At 41.3% G+C, this 18,663-nt stretch overlaps 1 protein-coding gene across 4 annotated transcripts in view; it reads left to right on the forward strand.

The window, feature by feature from the left end:
• Window positions 1–285: 285 nt before the first annotated feature.
• LOC120302794 (tRNA (cytosine(38)-C(5))-methyltransferase-like) overlaps window positions 286–18,663 on the forward strand; it is a 231,552-nt gene continuing 213,174 nt past the window's right edge. For 2 of the 4 annotated variants that reach the window (XM_039331734.1, XM_039331733.1), the window contains exons 1-8: window positions 286–389; window positions 5,751–5,860; window positions 7,410–7,486; window positions 8,136–8,207; window positions 13,909–13,974; window positions 14,724–14,793; window positions 15,961–16,044; window positions 17,774–18,117. In XM_039331734.1, coding sequence (XP_039187668.1) covers window positions 323–389; window positions 5,751–5,860; window positions 7,410–7,486; window positions 8,136–8,207; window positions 13,909–13,974; window positions 14,724–14,793; window positions 15,961–16,044; window positions 17,774–18,117 — 890 coding nt within the window. In that variant the 5' untranslated portion in view covers window positions 286–322. Of the gene's footprint in view, window positions 390–4,210; window positions 4,441–4,472; window positions 4,602–5,750; window positions 5,861–7,409; window positions 7,487–8,135; window positions 8,208–13,908; window positions 13,975–14,723; window positions 14,794–15,960; window positions 16,045–17,773; window positions 18,118–18,663 lie in introns of those variants that run through there. The other 2 variants (XM_039331735.1, XM_039331736.1) reach the window with 2 other exon arrangements.

Here is an 18,663-nt window from a genome sequence, read left to right on the forward strand (position 1 = left end):
AAAAATCTTAACTAAGGACGCTCTTTTTCAGTTTTTCAGGTGTTGGATTCTAAGTGGTCCGAAAGGACAGCTTCCCCGACTGGTTGTGCTTTATTATACAAATGAAGGACGGAGTTAGTGAGGCAACGAATCCTAAAGGATGTAAACAAATGCGTCTGCCAACTTTTCAACCCAAGTCACCAACTCAGTCGCGCTCGCCGGGCGAGATAAAGGTCTCCCGGAGAGACCAAATAGGAACGAAAAAGCAGCGGAACAAAAGATAGCTTATAGCGCGCGGTCGACCGGATGCAGTTCAGAGTTGCTTCTGCTGAAAGTGAGAATCATGGAGCCGCGGCTGCGAGTTTTGGAGTTATATAGTGGGGTTGGAGGGATGCACTATGCGTTGAAGGGTAGGTTTATCGTCCGATCCCAGATTTGCACAGGTATTCGGGTTTCGCGTCCTAAGCATGCTCTTCATGACTTGGCTTCCTGGTGGGGAAGGACACCTGCAGTGACTGTAGGAACCAGGGCATTGCGGAAATGTATCTTATGCTTAAGCCAGAGAGCCATGGACGTTTAAATAATTAGCCATTCACGCATCGATTTTATTCTCTGAAAAGATGATTGTTTGCTTTGTCTGCACATTTCTGACCTTTTGAGTTTCTGTTGTTTCAAGTATTGATTTCTGGCAACTGCCTGGACAAGTCCCTGCAGTTTTCTTGATAGAATTTAAAAGTGGGTTGCCATTGCCCTCTGATTCACATGGAGGAACAGCCTGAGCAAGCTCAACATCCTAAAGGACTCCAAAGTGGCTCACTGCAGGACCACTCTTCTCATCTGGCTAAAGCTTGCTGTCTGGGGAATTCTGGAAGTTGAAAGCTATTCCTCTTAAAATTACTGAGACTAAGAAAAAATGTTCTGGGTCTCCCTGGCCATCCCTTGTTTTGGCTGGTAGAGAGTGTCGCTTGACAGCTAAAATTTTCTTTTAGGCTTCAAAAAGGAATCTGAAGAATGCAAATAGGATGTCAAATAATTAGAGTGAATAAATCAACAATCACCATCAGATTTCAGTGGGATCCCTACTTTATCTCTTGGACAGCCTGTTGCTGTCCTCCGCTGACCTGGGGAAAGTTCTTTTTAAAAAGCTTGGAAATAAGGGCAGTCCCCCTTATGAGAAGTGGTGAAGGATCTATGTTTGCAGTGAGGGTAGAGGGAGCAATAAGAATGAAGGTAGGGTAGAGATCCTCATGGTGAGAGGCAATGAGGCATCTGCCCAGGAATTGTGGAGACAGCATAAAAGAGGAAACGTTCCCTTCTTTATCCCACAAAAGTAAGAAGAGCAGCAATTAGAAACTCCAGACGTGTGTAAGGATGGTTACTTGCATAGCTTTATTTCATGGTGTGACATCTGTTGGGGTGGTAGCTTTAGAATGGGAGGAAATCCTATAGCCAAAAGGATTAGCAAACTCTCTTTCCTGAGAGTTTAGTCTGCAAAACTCAGGAAGAAAAACCCCACCTTGATATTTTTAAAGCATTTTTATGCTTTGCATTCTGGGCTCATTTTAGGAATGCAGGAAATTGCTTTTAAGTCAAGTAGCCGCTTAGCTGGTCTAACCTATTGTCTACTTTGGCAGTTGGAATCAGCCATTGAGTTTCTGAGAGAAGTGACCATTTGCTTCTTGTCTTGTTATAGAACATCACTTGGGAAAACTTGAGTGGTCCTTTATGCAAAGCTTGATAAACCATCTCTCTCTCTCTCTCTCTCTCTCTCTCTCTCTCTCTCTCTCTCTCTCTCTCTCTCTCTCCTCTCTCTCTCTCCTCCCTCCCCCCCTCTCTCTTCTATCTATTCTATCTAATATATCATCTATCCCTACTCACTAGCACAGACGTCCCCAGCCTGGTAGCTCACGAAACTCTCAGGCCTACAATTCTTTTAAAATTTTCACCTATTTTAAAAAGATCCTTAATGGTATCTGAATGCCCTTTTGCTATTAAGCGTTGATAATGTAGCCCTATTTGTTACAAAACTAAGTGATTGCTGCAACATTTAATAAACCAAAAGCATACTGGCATTTTTCTTTATACTTATTTTGATAAAGTTTATAGATTAAACTGGGTCCATTAATTTGCATGTTGAAAAATTATGTGATCACTAATTTTTCATCTTTTGTGCTTGGTGTGATTGTATAAAAAAAGAAATCAAATATTTATATTTTTATTCTGAGAAAAAAGTCTGTTAAAAAGTATGGGTTGATACAAAGATTTTAAACTAATTACTTTAAACCACTTTCCATATATTTAATAGAATACACGCTGCACTAAAGAAATATTCAGATATATTATTAAAATATAAAGATTAAATGACTCTGGACAGATCAATACCATTAATATAGATTAGTTCCTTCTCTCTCTCTCTCTCTCTCTCTCCCTCTCCCTCCCCCCTCTCACTCATTACACACACACACACCTACATTGGACTTTAGCTCAATTCATCAAAATATACATTGCAAATAACAGAATATTATATGATAAAATAATTAACTGGGTTATAACCAAAAGCAAACATGGGTTTGTCAAAAACAGATCATGCCAGCAAATCGTATTGCATTCTTTCACCAGGTGACAAAATTAGTGGACCAGATGAATGCTGTGGATATAATTTACTTGGATTTCAGAAAGGCATTTGATAAAACAGATCACAACCTACTACTTGATAAGATAGAAAAATGTGGGTTAGACAGCATCACCACGAGATGGATTTGTAGCTGGCTGGCCAGCCTTACTCAGCGTGTGGTCCTCAATGGAACTGCATTTACATGGAGGGAAGTGTGTAGTAGAGTGCCCCAGGGCTTGGTCCTGGGCCCAGTGCTCTTCAACATATTCATCAATGATATGGACGAGGTGATAGATGGGAACTAATAAAATTTGCAGATGACACCAATCTGGCAGGAATGGCCAGTATTCCAGAAGATAGGCTTAAGATACAGAAGATCTTGAACATTGGGCACTATCTAACAAAATGAAATGCAATAGTGAAAAAAGTAAGATTCTACATTTAGGCAAGAAAAACCAAATGCACAGATACGGTATAGGTGGTACCTTGCTCAATAGTAGTAACTGTGAGAGGGATCTTGAAGTCCTAATGGGGAATCACTTAATATGAGCCAGCAGTGTGCAGCAGCTGCCAAAAAAGCCAACACAGTTCTAGGCTGCATTAACAGAGTTAGAATCAAGATCACATGAAGTATTAATACCACTTTATAACACCTTGATGAGGCCACACTTGAATACTGCATCCAGTTTTGGTCACCACAATGTAAAAATGTTGAGACTCTAGAAAAAGTATGGAGGAAGTGCAACAAAGATGATTAGGGGACTGGAGTCTAAAACATATAAGGAACGGTTGCTGGAATTGGGTATGTCTAGTTTAATGAAGAGAAGGACTAGGGTGTTCCAATATCTCAGGGTTGCCACAAAGAAGAGGGAGTCAAGCTATTCTCCAAAACATCTGAAAGCAGGACAAGAAGCAACGGATGGAAACTAATCAAATATCTAAAGGAGCATCAATGAAGGGGATGCTGTTTGCTATGCTTCCTCCCTCTCTTGATGGTACCTGCTGATGATGCAGGCAGAGGATAGACTGAAATATGGTATCATCCACCATGCAGATGGCTGGTAGGCCTTCATCTATATCAGTAGTTCTCAACCTGTGGGTCGGGACCCCATTTGGGGTTGAACGACCATTTCACGGGGGTTGCCAAACAATGCAGTCCACCATTTTTTTCCCCTTTTCCTTAGCTGTGCTACTCCCTTTTATTCTATTGGCTTTTGAAAGCCAATAGAATAGACTCTCTTGAATAGAGTCTAATTCTATTAGCTTTCAAAAGCCAATAGGAATTGTCCAGGCTATCTCTGCCCTGCTGAGCCCGCCAAAAGTCCCATTCTGCAAATGGTGCTGCACCAGTTGAGTAGCCCTCGACTTACAACCGGTTGAGTAGTCCTCGACTTAACGACCGGTTGGGGGTCGCGGCATTAAAAAGGTTGAGAACCATTGATCTATATCATTCCTTGCATCAATTCTGATGATCCTTTGGGCCACCCTGCAACTTGCATCTGATACTGGATTACATTCTGCTTGGGAATAGGTGTCTTATTGCTATTAGAGGCACAAATGACTAGCATTGGAAAGGTGAATGTTGCTAAAACAGGTGCTTAATCCCCAAAACAACAGCAAATTTCCACTCCGCAAGAGACTGCAAGGCTGAAGAACAGTCACATTAAACTTCCTTTGGGTCCAAGGCTGGAGGGAAATCTGAAGTTTCCTCTGGACCACCCACCTTCTGGGGGCTCAGATTCAAAGGGATGGCTTCTTGTCTGATGTTCAGTTCCTGGGCTGCTGAAGGAGACTATCTGACCATGATCCTCTGAACCGTAACAAGAACTCCTCAGCCAAATGACAAGGTATCCCTTTTGTCACTTGATCAATAGCACTTGTCTTGACCTTTCTGACCACTTCTTCCAATTCGTGCACAGGGGGAATACACTACATGTGGCTAGCTAAGCTGTTCGGGCTGGTATCGGAAAAGCTGATAACAAAAGGACTGTATGTAACAAATAAGCAGGTACTGTATATGCTGGCATACAAGGCGACCCGGTGTATAAGACAACCCCTGTCTTTATCGCTGGGTCGCATTCCTAGAACGTCGTCTTATACGCCGGAAACTACCAGTATTTCCGGCGTATAAGACGACTCGGCGTATAAGACGACTCCCGTCTTTGGCGCCGATTTCAGCACTTGCGGAAGTCGCCTTATATGCCGGCATTTACGGTATATATCGAACAAGAATTAGTTTGTTTCCATTAGTGGCTGGAAACTTGAATGTCCTTAGGTCAATCACTTTCTCTCAGTCCTTGGAAGGAGGAATGGCAAATCACTTCTGAAAATGTTTGCCAAGAATGATCAAAGGACATATCCAAGTAGTCTTCAAGAATCAGACATAACTGAACAGGGGAAAAAAGGAGTAATAGTTTGTCCACAGGTATGCAGTCCTGACTCTAAGTCACAGGTGTCAAACTTGATTGTGTCACGTGACATACCATGATGTATTGTGACATTTTTTTGCATTTGCGGGGGTGGGTGTGGCCCTCACGGGACGATCCAACCCACGGGCCACCAGTTTGACACTTCTGCTCTAAATGAAGAAAATTGTCATTTTATATTCTAAAGGAATTGTATTGAAAAATAAAGGGAAATGTGAATGTGTTTCTCTCTTTCCTTCTTGATCATCAACTCCATTATACTGCTTTAAAATTAAGGCTAAAACACAAAGGCCCAAAGAAGCATTCTGGAATTGAAGCAGGATGACGAGTTTGGAGAAAAGCAGAAGCAGTCAGCCAGAAAAATGACCTCCCATTCCAACCTCACTGACTTTTTGGAACCAGTTGATAAACAGAAACAAATTCCATGGAGACCCAGTGGTTTCAAAAGAATAAGGGCTGTCAGTAGAAATTAAACTTCAACCTGCAATTGCTTTCATGACCTTGAAAACCTTGATGCTCAAGTGCTTGGGCAGTTGATGGAGGAGAATGAAAAGAGATTGGTTAAAGTTTTCAGTAGTTGCAAAATAAATAAGGTGTGACTGTTTCCTTTTCTAGAATAGCTTTGCTGAGATACAAATTATCCAGTTGCACTTGAGAAATAAACTTGTTTGTTTAAATCACTGCTCTACATCTGATGCCTCTTATTCTATTTGTTCCTCCTTAAATTGTAGCAAGTGGAATATCTGCAGAAGTCGTGGCAGCTGTTGATGTGAATACAGTGGCCAATGAAGTTTATGCACACAATTTTTCTACCACACCACTATGGCCAAAAACAATTGAGGTAAGTGAAGCAATTGTTTGGAATCCTTATACATTTATCTGTTTACATTTTGGTTAAACTTCACTGTCTGCTACTATGCTAAATAAGAAATAATTTGTTCCCCCCCCCCCCCAAAAAATCTTATTTTATTTCTCTGGCTTTGTAAATGAGGGTGAAAAAAACTCACACTACTATCCCAGTTAAAACAAATGTCTGGTTTCACAGAGCAGGCTGTGCTAAAATATGATTTGCTTGTTGATTATTTAACACAGGTTCTCACACTCTGGGTTGCAACTCCTTGGGGCATCAGGAGCAATTTAGTAGGGGTGGGAGGGTCATAATTTTTCTGTAAACCTGATCATATTTTCAAAGTCAATGAGTTTGTTTTGGGTTTTTTCAGTTTTGAAATTACAGCATTTGAGAATGCCTGCCTTGTATAGTTTAAAGTTTCATAACTAAAAATAAGTAGCATATCATTTGTTTTACTTCATGGGGACAAATTCAGTTATTATTTAGGGCAGTGGTTCTCAACCTTTTTAATGCCGCGACCCCCAATCGGTCGTAAGTCGAGGATTACTCAACCGGTCGTAAGTTGAGGATTACTCAACTGGTGCAGCACCGTTTGCAGAATGGGACTTTTGGCGGGCTCAGCAGGGCAGAGACAGCCTGGACAATTCCTATTGGCTTTTGAAGCTATAGAATTAGACTCTATTCAAGAGAGTCTATTCTATTGGCTTTCAAAAGCCAATAGAATAAAAGGGAGTAGCACAGCTAAGGAAAAGGGGAAAAAAATGGCGGACTGCGTTGTTTGGCAACCCCCGTGAAATGGTCGTTCGACCCCAAATGGGGTCTCGACCCATAGGTTAAGAACCACTGATTTAGGGGATCATGCAACCTTCAAATTTGGCTTAGTGTACTGAATAAAAACTAATTATGAATTATAGCCTAGCATGTTGCATGGCCCTAGCCACTTTAGGTTCACTCCCGCAAGCCTGATTAAGCAAGCCAAAGCATATTGTAGGAGTTGGTAATGCAACACATCCAAAAGGTTTACTCCATAGATGGGAATGATTCATTCAGGCAAGCTGTTAAGGCATTCAAAAACTACAGATAAGGATTTATTGAAAAAGGCCATATCAATGCATTTTGGCAACTATAATGATTCAGGAACAATCCTGTCTATTGAAACAAGGTTCAGACTCATATATGTTTCTTTCCCACTCTTTGCCTTGGTTCATCTTTTGAATGATTAATCAATCATTCATATTTTTATACCACTAAACTGAAAATATTAAATCATAAAATATAATAATAAAAGAATAGGCAACATGATAGGTAAAATAAGAATAATGAGCAAAAAAAGGCGCTAAAGCAGTTTATGTAAGTACAAAAGGCCAAGAAAATAAGGGGAAAGATAATGACTCAAATATAAGTTCTTAAAATTTACCTTGAGCTTGTTACAAGAAGGAGGTAAGAAAATATGTTGAAGTAGTCCCATTTCCTTCTTTCTCTGCAAGGGTATTCTGCATATAATGGGAAATGTTTCAATTATTTCTTTTTTTTTTTTTAGGGAATAACATTGAAAGAACTCAACAGCTTATCTTTTGATATGATTTTGATGAGTCCTCCTTGTCAGCCCTTTACGAGGTATGTGTGGTTTCTTGGCAACATTATGGAAGTGGTTTGCCATTATTTTCTTTGGAGGTATTTTCTCAATTTTTCAACATAAACTGAGGCAAAATCCTAGGCCAGATGCTGGCCCAAACACATCAAGGTGTTTCAGTGCCTGTCCTCTGGTCTCTCTTCTCCTAGTGTAGCTTAACAGCTGCGCTGAAATTGGCTCTTTTATTCTAGTTATGTTAACTAGATATTAGTTAACTCACATATTGGTTAATGAAAAAATCTGCCAGCTAAAAGGCCAAAGCAAAATGACTATTTTGCAGTAAAAATGTTTTTATGTAACGTATTTGCATTTAATGGAACATCATGATAGCCTTCATTTCCACACTGCATGGGTTTTCATTTCCACTCACTAGAACCTTTTGTATTGATATATGAAAGAGCATTAGTGTTGCAGCCCTTAGGCTACTGAACTAGTTCTCATCTAACAATCATCACAGTTTGAGCTAAAAATTCTTAGCATATATGCAACTAGACACACAAATTCTAATTCAGCTCAAATAGTTGATGTAAGAAAATACTATTTTTAGAATCAGAATTATAAATTCTTCCCATTTTGTGCTCAAAGTTAAACATACTGGCTTTTTAGTTTTTCTTCTTTAACCTTTCTCCACAGAATTGGTCGACAAGGTGATATTTCTGACCCTAGGAGCAAAAGTTTTCTCTATATTCTTGATATTCTTCCAAAGTAAGTATTCATAGCAACTGTTCTCCTCTAATATTACTGGATAAGATTCCTGATGTCATTATGTCTAGATTTTAAAGACTATTTCACTTTCCACAATGAGTTGTAGATTTGTATACTTTTATGGATCAGGCAAATCATAGATTTTTATTGTTACAGAGTTGCCTAAGAAAACATGTTAAAAAGAATATACAATTTGTATTTCTGATGAAATATTGAACATGAGAAATGATACATACAATTATCATGTTTTAGGAACCACAGTTTTGTGGTGAGCCTGTATAAGTGCAGCCATCGTCTCTTCCTCTCTTCTTTTTTGAAAATAGCATATGGCATGTGAATTTGACCTGATTTGCCAATGCAGCATATGATTCCTATTTATCTGGTCTTTTTTAGTATCTATGAGCCAGATTGGTACAGATTGGAAAATGTTGTTTTCTATCATAGTCTATTGTATTTTCATTATAGACATTCAATTTATTGTTAAAATAAATTATCAAATATAGTATATTGTAGTATAGTATATTAGTATACGACTGGTAGTATATTAGTATATTGATAGTTAGATCTTGATATATAACATCATATACAATATGCTTGATAGCCAGCATGTTATATACATGACATTGGATTGTCCTAGATCAGCGGTTCTCAACCTGTGGGTCAGGACCCCATTTGGGGTCGAACGACCATTTCACAGGGGTCGCCAAACAAAACAGTCCACCATTTCCCCCCCCCTTTTCCTTAGCTGGGCTACTCCCTTTTATTCTATTGGCTTTTGAAAGCCAATAGAATAGACTCTCTTGAATAGAGTCTAATTTTATTGGCTTTCAAAAGCCAATAGGAATTGTCCAGGCTGTCTCTGCCCTGCTGAGCCTGCCAAAAGTCCCATTCTGCAAACGGTGCTGCACCAGTTGAGTAGTCCTCGACTTACGACCGGTTGAGTAGTCCTCGACTTACGACCGGTTGGGGGGTTGCGGCATTAAAAAGGTTGAGAACCACTGTCCTAGATTCTAGTTCGATGATGGCAGACCTCTGATAATGTGTGTCACAAGTGACATGCAATGTGATTTTGGGTGATGTGCCTAGAAGCCAGACTAGAATGTGGTGTTTTCCTGTATGACCTTTGGACTCTCTGGAAATTGTTCTTGTGTGGCCTAAGAAGCCTCTGAAAATGTTGCAAAAACATCCTTGCATGTTTTTCAGAGCTTCCAAAGGCTGTGTGAGAGCATGAACTCTTGCCCAATTTCCAGAAGAACCAGAGACCATGCAAGAGCACATCATATTCTCATGTGGCTTCTGTAGCCTCCAAAAAGTGGGAAAAGATCTTGTGTGATTTTTGGGGACTGCAGAGAGTCTTGTGTGATTTTTGGAGATTCCAGACTTAAGAATATGGTGTGTTCTCACATGATCTCTGGAATTCTCTGCCCTCAGACGTCCTTTAGAACTTCCAAAATGCACATGAGAATAGCTCTTTTTGGAGGCTACGAGGCTATGCAAATGCATTTTCCAAAGTCCCTAGGCCAGCGGTTCTCAACCTGTGGGTCGCGACCCTTTTGGGGGTCGAACAATTGTTTCACAGGGGTCGTCTAAGACCATCAGAAAACACATATTTCCGATGGTCTTAGGAACCGAGACACCGCTCCGCATCTGTCTCCACATGGCCTCCTCTGCCATTTGCAGAGAGAGAGAGGGGGGGGCACTTTTGCTTCCCTTCTCTCTCTCTCAGGTGGACTTACCTCCTGCAGGGCTCCTGATTGGTTCTATGCCGGGTGCCCCACCCCCTGGGAAGCACGGCCAGGGCCTCGAGGCCTTGGAGCTGCCAGGGGAAGCCCCGGGATCCCTGTTGGGAGCGGCCCGCTGGAGGCTCCGCTGAGCGGTCCAGCCCTCCTGCAAGCCACGGCCCAAGGGAGACCAGCCCCTGCAATCCCCAGCCAGCCCGACCATTGGGCCCGCTGCCAGGAAGGCGCGCTGGAGTCCAGGCTGGCGGGAAGGAAGGAGATTCAGCAAAGGTAGGAGAGGAGAGCCGCGTCCTGGGGCCCAGCACTGGCGGCGGCTTCCTTGCCATCCTCTTCCTCCTCCCCTTCTTCCTCCTACTGCCCCCAAGGCGGCTCGGGCGGGCGCCGGGGCAAGAGGGGTGCCTGGGGGGAGCAGCCAAGCTGGATGAGGGGCTGGCGAGCCGCACAGCCCCAGCCGCCACCCACTGCGGCTCTATTGGATGGGCAGAGGGCGAGGCCAGGCAGCGGGAGGGGCGGCTGAGGGCGGCGGCAGCGGTTTTCTCGCCCTTCTCTTCTCCTTCTTCCTCCTTCTGCCCCCAAGGCACCTCAGGCGGGTGCTGGGAGGAAGAGGGGTGCCTGGGGGGAGCAGCCGGGCTGGTGGACCGCACAGCACCAGCCCCCACCGCAGCTCTATTGATGGACGGAGGACCAGACTGGGCAGCGTGGGGGCGGCGGGGACCCCCGATGATGCACCAGTGGCTGCTGCTGCCGCCGTACCTGCCGCCCCCACACTGCCCGGCCTGGTCCTCCGTCCATCAATGGAGCCGCGGTGGGGGCTGGTGCCGTGCGGCCTACCAGCCCCTCTGCCAGCCCGGCTGCTCTCCCCAGGCACCCCTCTTTCTCCCGGCTCCTGCCCAAGCTGCTTTGGGGGCAGCAGGAGGAAGGAGAGGAGAAGGGCAAGAAAACTGCTACTGCCGCTGCCAGCTGAACTGATCTGTGGTGCCGAGCAGGTCTCCATGCCTCCTGGTTGCCCGGCCGCGCTCCGCCCCGGCCGCCTTTCGCACCATGTGGAGTCTCCCCCACGCCGCCCAGCCCACCTCCCAAAGCCGTCAAAGGCCACCTCGGCCTTCTGGCACCCGGCGCGGCCGTGGGCCTACCAGGCAGGAGCGGCTCCTCCCGGCTTGCCAGACTCCGGGCCTCAGAAGTGGCCAGGGGGCAGGGAACAGGTTGAGGCGGCGGCGATGCCCGCATGTGCTTCGGAGGCCAGCCGGCCGGGCTGGGAGGGAAGAAGCAGCGCCTTCCGAGCAGGAGCTGGCGCTCCGGCCGCACTCCTCTCGCATGTGATGAGCTGCACGGCGTGGAAAGGGGCTCCCGTGACCCCACCGCTACGATGGCTGGAGGGGTGGGTAGGTCCCTCTCCCAGTCAAAAATTCAGAAAAAGACTAACTTGACTGCTAGTGTGTCATACAAAGACAGAGAGAGAGACAGAGACGAGAAACAATTCATAACAAAGTCACTTGGCTAGTGATATGGGTGGCACAATAAACAAACAAACAAACAAATAAATAAAAAATATTTTTCAATTTGTCTGTCTCTCAGGAAAAAAACCCTATCCAAGGCAATTTTGGGTTGCACAAGGCCTAGGGCAGTGTTTCTCAACTATCCTAATGCCGCGATCCTTTAATACAGTTCCTCATGTTGACCCCCAATCATAAAATTATTTTCGTTGCTACTTCATAACTGTAATTTTTCTACTGTTATGAATCGCAATGTAAATATCTGATATGCAGGGTGTATTTTCATTGTTACGAATTGAACATAATTAAAGCATAGTGATTAATCACAAAAACAATATAGCAATGCTCGCTGGAGAAGCTTACTCTTCCTTGCTAAAAAAATGTTGGGAGGGAGGGAAGGGGAAGGAAGGAAGGAAGATTGAAGGGGAAAGGAAGGAGATGGAGAAGGAAGGAGATTGAAGGGGGAAGGAAGGAAGGAGAAAGAGGTTGAAAGGGAAGGGATAGAGATAGAGATGGAAGGAAGGAAGGAGATTGAAGGGGGAAGGAAGGAGAGAGAGATTGAAGGGGAAGAGATGGAGATGGAAGGAAGGAAGATTGAAGGGGGAAAGAAGGAGATGGAGAAGGAAGGAGATTGAAGGGGGAAGGAAGGAAGGAAGGAAGGAAGGAAGGAAGGAAGGAAGGAAGGAAGGAGATTGAAGGGGAAGGGATGGAGATGGAAGGAAGGAAGGAAGATTGAAGGGGAAAGGAAGGAGATAGAGAAGGAAGGAGATTGAAGGGGGAAGGAAGGAAGGAAGGAAGGAAGGAAGGAAGGAAGGAAGGAAGGAAGGAAGGAAGGAAGGAAGGGAGATTGAAGGGGAAAGGATGGATATGGAAGGAAAGAAGGAAAATTGAAGGGGAAAGGAAGGAGATGGAGAAGGAAGGAGATTGAGGGGGGAGGCGCTGCCAAGGACGGACAAGCAGCTCCGCACAATTGCCCGGAGAGGGGGGGAGGCTCTGGCGGAGAGCCTGGTGGAGGGCCAAGTGGGGGCACCTCCGGGGCCTCAGAAGTCGTGTGGAGGATCCACGTGCCTCAGAGTCGCGGCCGCCCTCTCAGACCTGCCAATCTGGAGCCCCCCTCCTCATCCTGGCACCTCTTGCCCTCTCCCAGTCAAGTTAGTCTTTTTCTGAATTTTTGACATGTTGAAACAAAAAACTTTGACATCACTGCGAATCTAATCTGGTCCAAAGTCACAGAGACTCATGAGTGACTTACGGACAGTCACTTTTGCCCACTCTCAGAGTGTTTTATTAATCTCCACTATACTTCCATGCTTTGAAGAAAATAACTTCATTGAAAAGGGTTTTTTAATTTTAAAAATATCCAACATGGTCATATCTCTATTCTACAAATGAAATGACTATGTTAAAACACTTCATATGCTGCTTATTTAATTATGTATTTCTTTTTCACAAACTCAGATATATGATTAAGAAAATGACAAAATAAAATTTTTTGTGTTTGTTTTTTTGTGCTTAGAACAGTCTAATTAATTGTATTGCGGTTATCTGGAATTTTAAAAATGCATGTAATCTTTCTTGACCATATGCCTTAATGAAACAGCAGTTTTAGTCCTAAATTTTGAGACTCTTTAATTGGCCTTTTTCCTAATAAGATAAAAGTTAAAACATTTCTGATTGATTTATTTAACCTGTTGCCAGCAAATTTTAATAATAATAATAATAGTAATTTAAAAAAAAGTTGGAAGGGATCTTGGAGGTCATCAAGTCCAACCCCCTGCTCAGGCAGTAACCCTATACCATTTCGGACAAATGGCTGTCCAGTTTCTTCTTAAAAACTTCCAGTGTTGGAGCATTCACCGCTTCTGGAGGCAGGTTGTTCCACTGGTTAATTGTTCTAACTGTCAGGAAGTTTCTCCTTAGTTCTAGGTTGCTTCTCTCCTTGATTAGTTTCCATCCATTACTTCTTGTCCTGCCTTTAGGCGCCTTGGAGAATAGCTTGACTCCCTATTCTTTGTGGCAGCCCCTGAGATATTGGAACACTGCTATCATGTCCTCCCTCCTCCTTCTCTTCATCAAACTAGACATACCCAATTCCAGCAACCGTTCCTTATATGTTTTAACCTGCAGTCCCCTAATCATCTTTGTTGCTCTTCTCTGTACTCTTTCTAGAGTCTAATCATCTTTTTTACATCGCGGTGACCAAAACTGGATGCAGTATTCCAAGTGTGGCCTTACCAAGGCATTGTAAAGTGGTATTAATACTTCATGTGATCTTGATTGCTATCCCTCTGTTAATGCAGCCTAGCACTATGTTGGCTTTTTTGGCAGCTGCAGCACACAGCTGGCTTTCTGTTTTTAACTGAAATAATGAGATGCAATCTGGGGGTAAGATAAAAAGTAACTAAGCATGATTTTTTTTGCTCCAATTGTTCATATTTATAACTAAAGTTTAAACAAATTGTTTTGCAGGCTTACAAGGCTGCCAAAATACTTACTTTTAGAAAATGTCAAAGGTTTTGAAACATCTTCTGCCAGGTATATTGGAATTAAACATTAATGCCAATTTTTTGTTGGCAAAAGAGTAAGGAACTAATAAAATTATACAATGGGTATTTTCAGATTGGAAAAAGTGTAACATTGCCAATACTTGGGACATGAAGATTAACATATAACCTTATTGTATTTAAAAAATAATAAAAAGTCCTAATTCATGTAATTGAAGTTGTAAGATTAAACTGTTTTAGATGAGATGTAGTGATACTGTAGCTATATTTATATATTATATATTTATATATTAGAATTAATATTTCTATTGAAAAATTTGAGGGCATCCTAGCTTTTTATTTCAAGAAGGCAAAAGATCTTGTGTTTAAACTAAAACATTAACTTCTGCTTAGCAGTATGAGGAAAAGCTGCAGAGATTCCATCTGTTCCTTGCTCTCTTTTTTCTACAAGTATTGAAATACAGATGTTCTTTATTTCAGGTTAAATAGGATGGGCAACTAATTTTCATGAAGGTTGCACACCGCCCAGCCCAAGTAACTAAGCTGAATTCATACTTCATGGGGGTATTTTTTAGCTTAGTGCTGTCAGGATATCAGTCATTGTAGTTCATGATTGTTTTATGAACTAAGATGACTGTCTCTTATTGTAAAGGTATTAATTAATTATAGTATCTGAATCCAAACATTATAACAGTAGTGAAAAAAATTGTATTTAGGTAACATTGGATATTCATTCATAACAATGGAATTCATGGTTTTGTTTTATTTTCATACTGCCAGGGATGAACTTATACGAACACTAAAAAAGTGTGGATTTATATATCAAGAATTTCTGTTATCTCCAACTTGTGTGAGTAATGTCATTGTTAAAATTGTTCAGTTTAAAATTTTTCTGTTGATTCATTTACTTTTGAGAGGTGCTGATCTTTACGTATTGTTTCTCAGCCCCAAATTATTTCTACCAGAGTTTGTTTCTGGATTCACTGCATTATTATGTCATCAAAATGGAATTCTCATCTTTTCTCATAGAGATGTTGATACAGAAACATTTCTTGGGAGTAGAAAAGCAATAGAGACAAATTCTGAATTCTTCCTCATTGGTCATACTGGTCAGAGTTGAAATCTAAAATGTAAGATCTGCAAATTATATATATATGTGGCTATCATATTGGGGCTCAGGACTCAGGATATTGGGACTCAGAAATATAATGATGGAAGGATTTGATGTTGTCCCTATTTTAACTAGAGTGCCAGATTGTTGTCAACAGATTAAGATCCAGTTTTGTTTATATAATGAAATGGCTGTTGTGTCTCAGACTAAAATACTTCTCTGTTTTGTGAGGAAGAAGGGAAAAATATCTGTGTGTTAGAGAAAGAGAAATAGGAGGGGGGGGGGAGGCAGGGTGGGCCAGGAGAAAAAGGATTCATCCAATTTGTGGTGAGAAAGAAAGGGATGATTGAGTTAAGGGAAATCAAAGAACTTTTAAAATAGTTGTCTTGTAAAAAGAGATTTGAACTTCATGCATATACATGAACCTGTCCTTTTAGATGCAAGGACTTATTCACCACATATTCCCAAGAAAATCAGGGAGGTTTTGCTCTCTCCTTCCTTTATTGTGATGCAGATTACTGCTTTTCTGTTGTGATTGGTAAAAATGCAGTCTTCTTCAGAGTCCTTGGAAGGAGAGGGAAGCATTTATTTCTTCCCCTCCAGCCATCTTGTTCCTGAATGATGTTTTTCTTCACTGCTAACAGTCAAGTGAAGAAATGAACTAGGGATTTTCAAGCAGGAAAGAGGGCATTAAGGCCACAAGATTGCCTGTATTGGTTTTTTTTTCTGAATTTAATCTGAAATATATTTCACAAGTGTGGAAATAGTGATTGGTATGATGGACTTCCACAGTGGATATTAAAGCCAGCTCTACCATTTCGTTATTGTAAGGCCTGAAATTTTGATAACACGACCATTGTGCTGATCACAGAAACCAGTGTGACTTACTGAGTTCTTTACTTACAGATTGGGATTCCAAATTCAAGACTGAGGTACTTTTTGATTGCAAGACTCCATTCAGAGCCCTTTTCTTTCCTAGCACCTGGAAAGGTGAGACTACCTTTTCATCATTAAACACAAAAGTTACTGGTTGCAATAATCTCAAACTTACAGTCATCTGTGAATGGAAATTTAAGAATGCTCCAGATATATTTTACTGAATTATCCTAAGCTGTTTAAAGGAATGGAAGAACATTGCATCTTGAAGATGGCTAGTGTTGTGCAGCCTGCTTTAATATGGTACCTGTGAAATACAACCTATCAAAAAAGTATAGTCAAGCATGGTGCTTTTCAGTTATGTTAGAATGCAATTTCCAGAAGTCCCTGCTAGAAGAAATGATTAAAGAGAATAGCATGCAAACTTGAGGTTCACAATGGTTTGTTCCTGTTCATTTCTGTTATATTAAATTGCTGTTTAACTTGATATGAATGCATGTAGGAATCTCCTATTACAATGGTTGTCAACCTGTGGGTCGGGACCCCATTTGGGGTCGAACGACCATTTCACGGGGGTCGCCAAACAACGCAGTCTGCCATTTTTTTCCCTTTTCCTTAGCTGTGCTACTCCCTTTTATTCAATTGGCTTTTGAAAGCCAATAGAATAGACTCTCTTGAATAGAGTCTAAATCTAATGGCTTTCAAAAGCCAATAGGAATTGTCCAAGCTGTCTCTGCCCTGCTGAGCCCGCCAAAAGTCCCATTCGGCAAACGGTGGTGCACCAGTTGAATAGTCCTCGACTTACGACCGGTTGAGTAGTCCTTGACTTACGACCGGCTGGGGGTCGCGGCATTAAAAAGGTTGAGAACCACTGTCCTATTAGAAAGCACTTGGAAGGATTTTTTTTTTTTTTTTGCAGAAAAGAATTTGAAACTGCTCTAATGGAGCAACTAAATTTAGTTGTAAAGGGCACATTGAAACATCGTTCAAAATCACCCACAAACCCAATTTTGGACTTTTTACCACATGAATGAAGAATACCCATTCAGAATAGAGATGGTAGGGACCTTGGAGGTCTTCTAGTCCAGCTCTCTGCTCAAGCAGGAGACGACAAAAAGTTTCTCTATAATTATTGGGCTTTATTATTAGACTATAAATATTAAACGTCTACACTACTTGGTGAGTATCATATGTAAATATTTTGAATGAAATTTGCACAGCATTTGTGCATATGAACAACATTTAATTAAATACCCGAAAAACAAATAAGAAGCTAAGACAAATTCAAAGCTAGTTTATGTCAGGGAACAAGGGTACCAATTTAAGATTTGTAAATAATTCACCAATTCAGGTGATTAACTAATATCACATTAGGCATCTTTTACCTGATGGTCAGCTTCATTGTTAAATTCCATATACAGATTGCCCCAAAAGGTGTTTGCTAATATACCTGGAAGATACTGGATGAGAAATGTTGGTTTATAAAATAAAATTTAATTTCTTTGAAAATATTTGATAGCTGATAATCTTAGAAAAGGATCTTACTCAATAACCTTATACATACTGACTGATTTAATATATGACACTGAAATGCATTTCATTTGTTATACTGAATAAAGTAGAGTTTGCTAAGTTCACACATTGTTCTAAGGAATCTGTTATGGCTTGCAACCACAGTGCTTGGTGCACAAAATACAGTAAACCCAAACCAAATGAAGTTTAGTTCCATGCACGAACCTGATCTGCATATGTTGTCATCTTTGCTAAAATAAAATTTGAAATTTCCTTTGAATGTTTGTGAATATAATACTTTCTAATTTGTTGCACATTTTTCTTCAAACAGATTTTGACTGATTTCCCAAGCCAGGAAACAGAGAATTCAAAGACATGTAAAGATGCTACAGCTGTGGCTGAAGTTGGTTCTCAAGGACTTAGGAAAGACCTCAGTTCTTGTCTTGATGCTAATAGAAAGGAGGAATTTCTGTATAAACTTGAAACAGAGACAGAATTGGAAAGAAAACAGCAATGGGACAACAATCTGTCTTTACAGATGCTCAAAAGTTTTCTCCAAGATGATAGAGAAGAGCTGAGTCAGTACTTCTTACCACTGAAGTCCTTGCTACGTTATGCTCTCCTATTAGATATTGTCAAACCCACTTGCAGAAGATCTACATGTTTCACAAAAGGGTAAGTTCATCTGAATGAACCTGTTAATTCATTTGGTGTAGTTTTCAGAATAAAAATGTTTTCTTCGCATCTTTTTTTTTAAACTTAGCCAATAAGCCAAAGCATAGTTCTCCTATATTAATTTATCCCAATCATTTAAAAAATGTACCCAGAAGAAGATTCACAGATAAGATTGCCATATTTAATGATCTTTCCAAGAAATCATCTATGTCTCATAAAAGGAAAGCTGTGCTAGTAACTATTGGCAAAAATATCTGTTGTTTCATTTCATTATAGTGTTTAGAACAATGAAGTAAGGGTGGGGAACTGAATCAGGAAAGGGTGGGAAACAAGAATTGGATTCTTTCCACTCATGTTCTCCAGATGCCCAGAAGAAGACCAGATAGCATCATGGTAGAGGGAATCCCTTTCTGAATTACAATGTCTTGCTGCTCGCTTTGGCATATATTCATCCATGGGGAGTAGGAGGGAGCCACCTTCTGAATTATTGTGTGTGGTTTAAAGATTGTTCAGCCTTGGAGATTTACCAGTGAATTTCGTGAAGTG

This window comes from Crotalus tigris, unplaced genomic scaffold (genome assembly GCF_016545835.1).
Source record: "Crotalus tigris isolate CLP2741 ecotype Arizona unplaced genomic scaffold, ASM1654583v1 scf7180000024437.13266115, whole genome shotgun sequence".
Classification (NCBI taxonomy): Eukaryota; Metazoa; Chordata; class Lepidosauria; order Squamata; family Viperidae; genus Crotalus; species Crotalus tigris.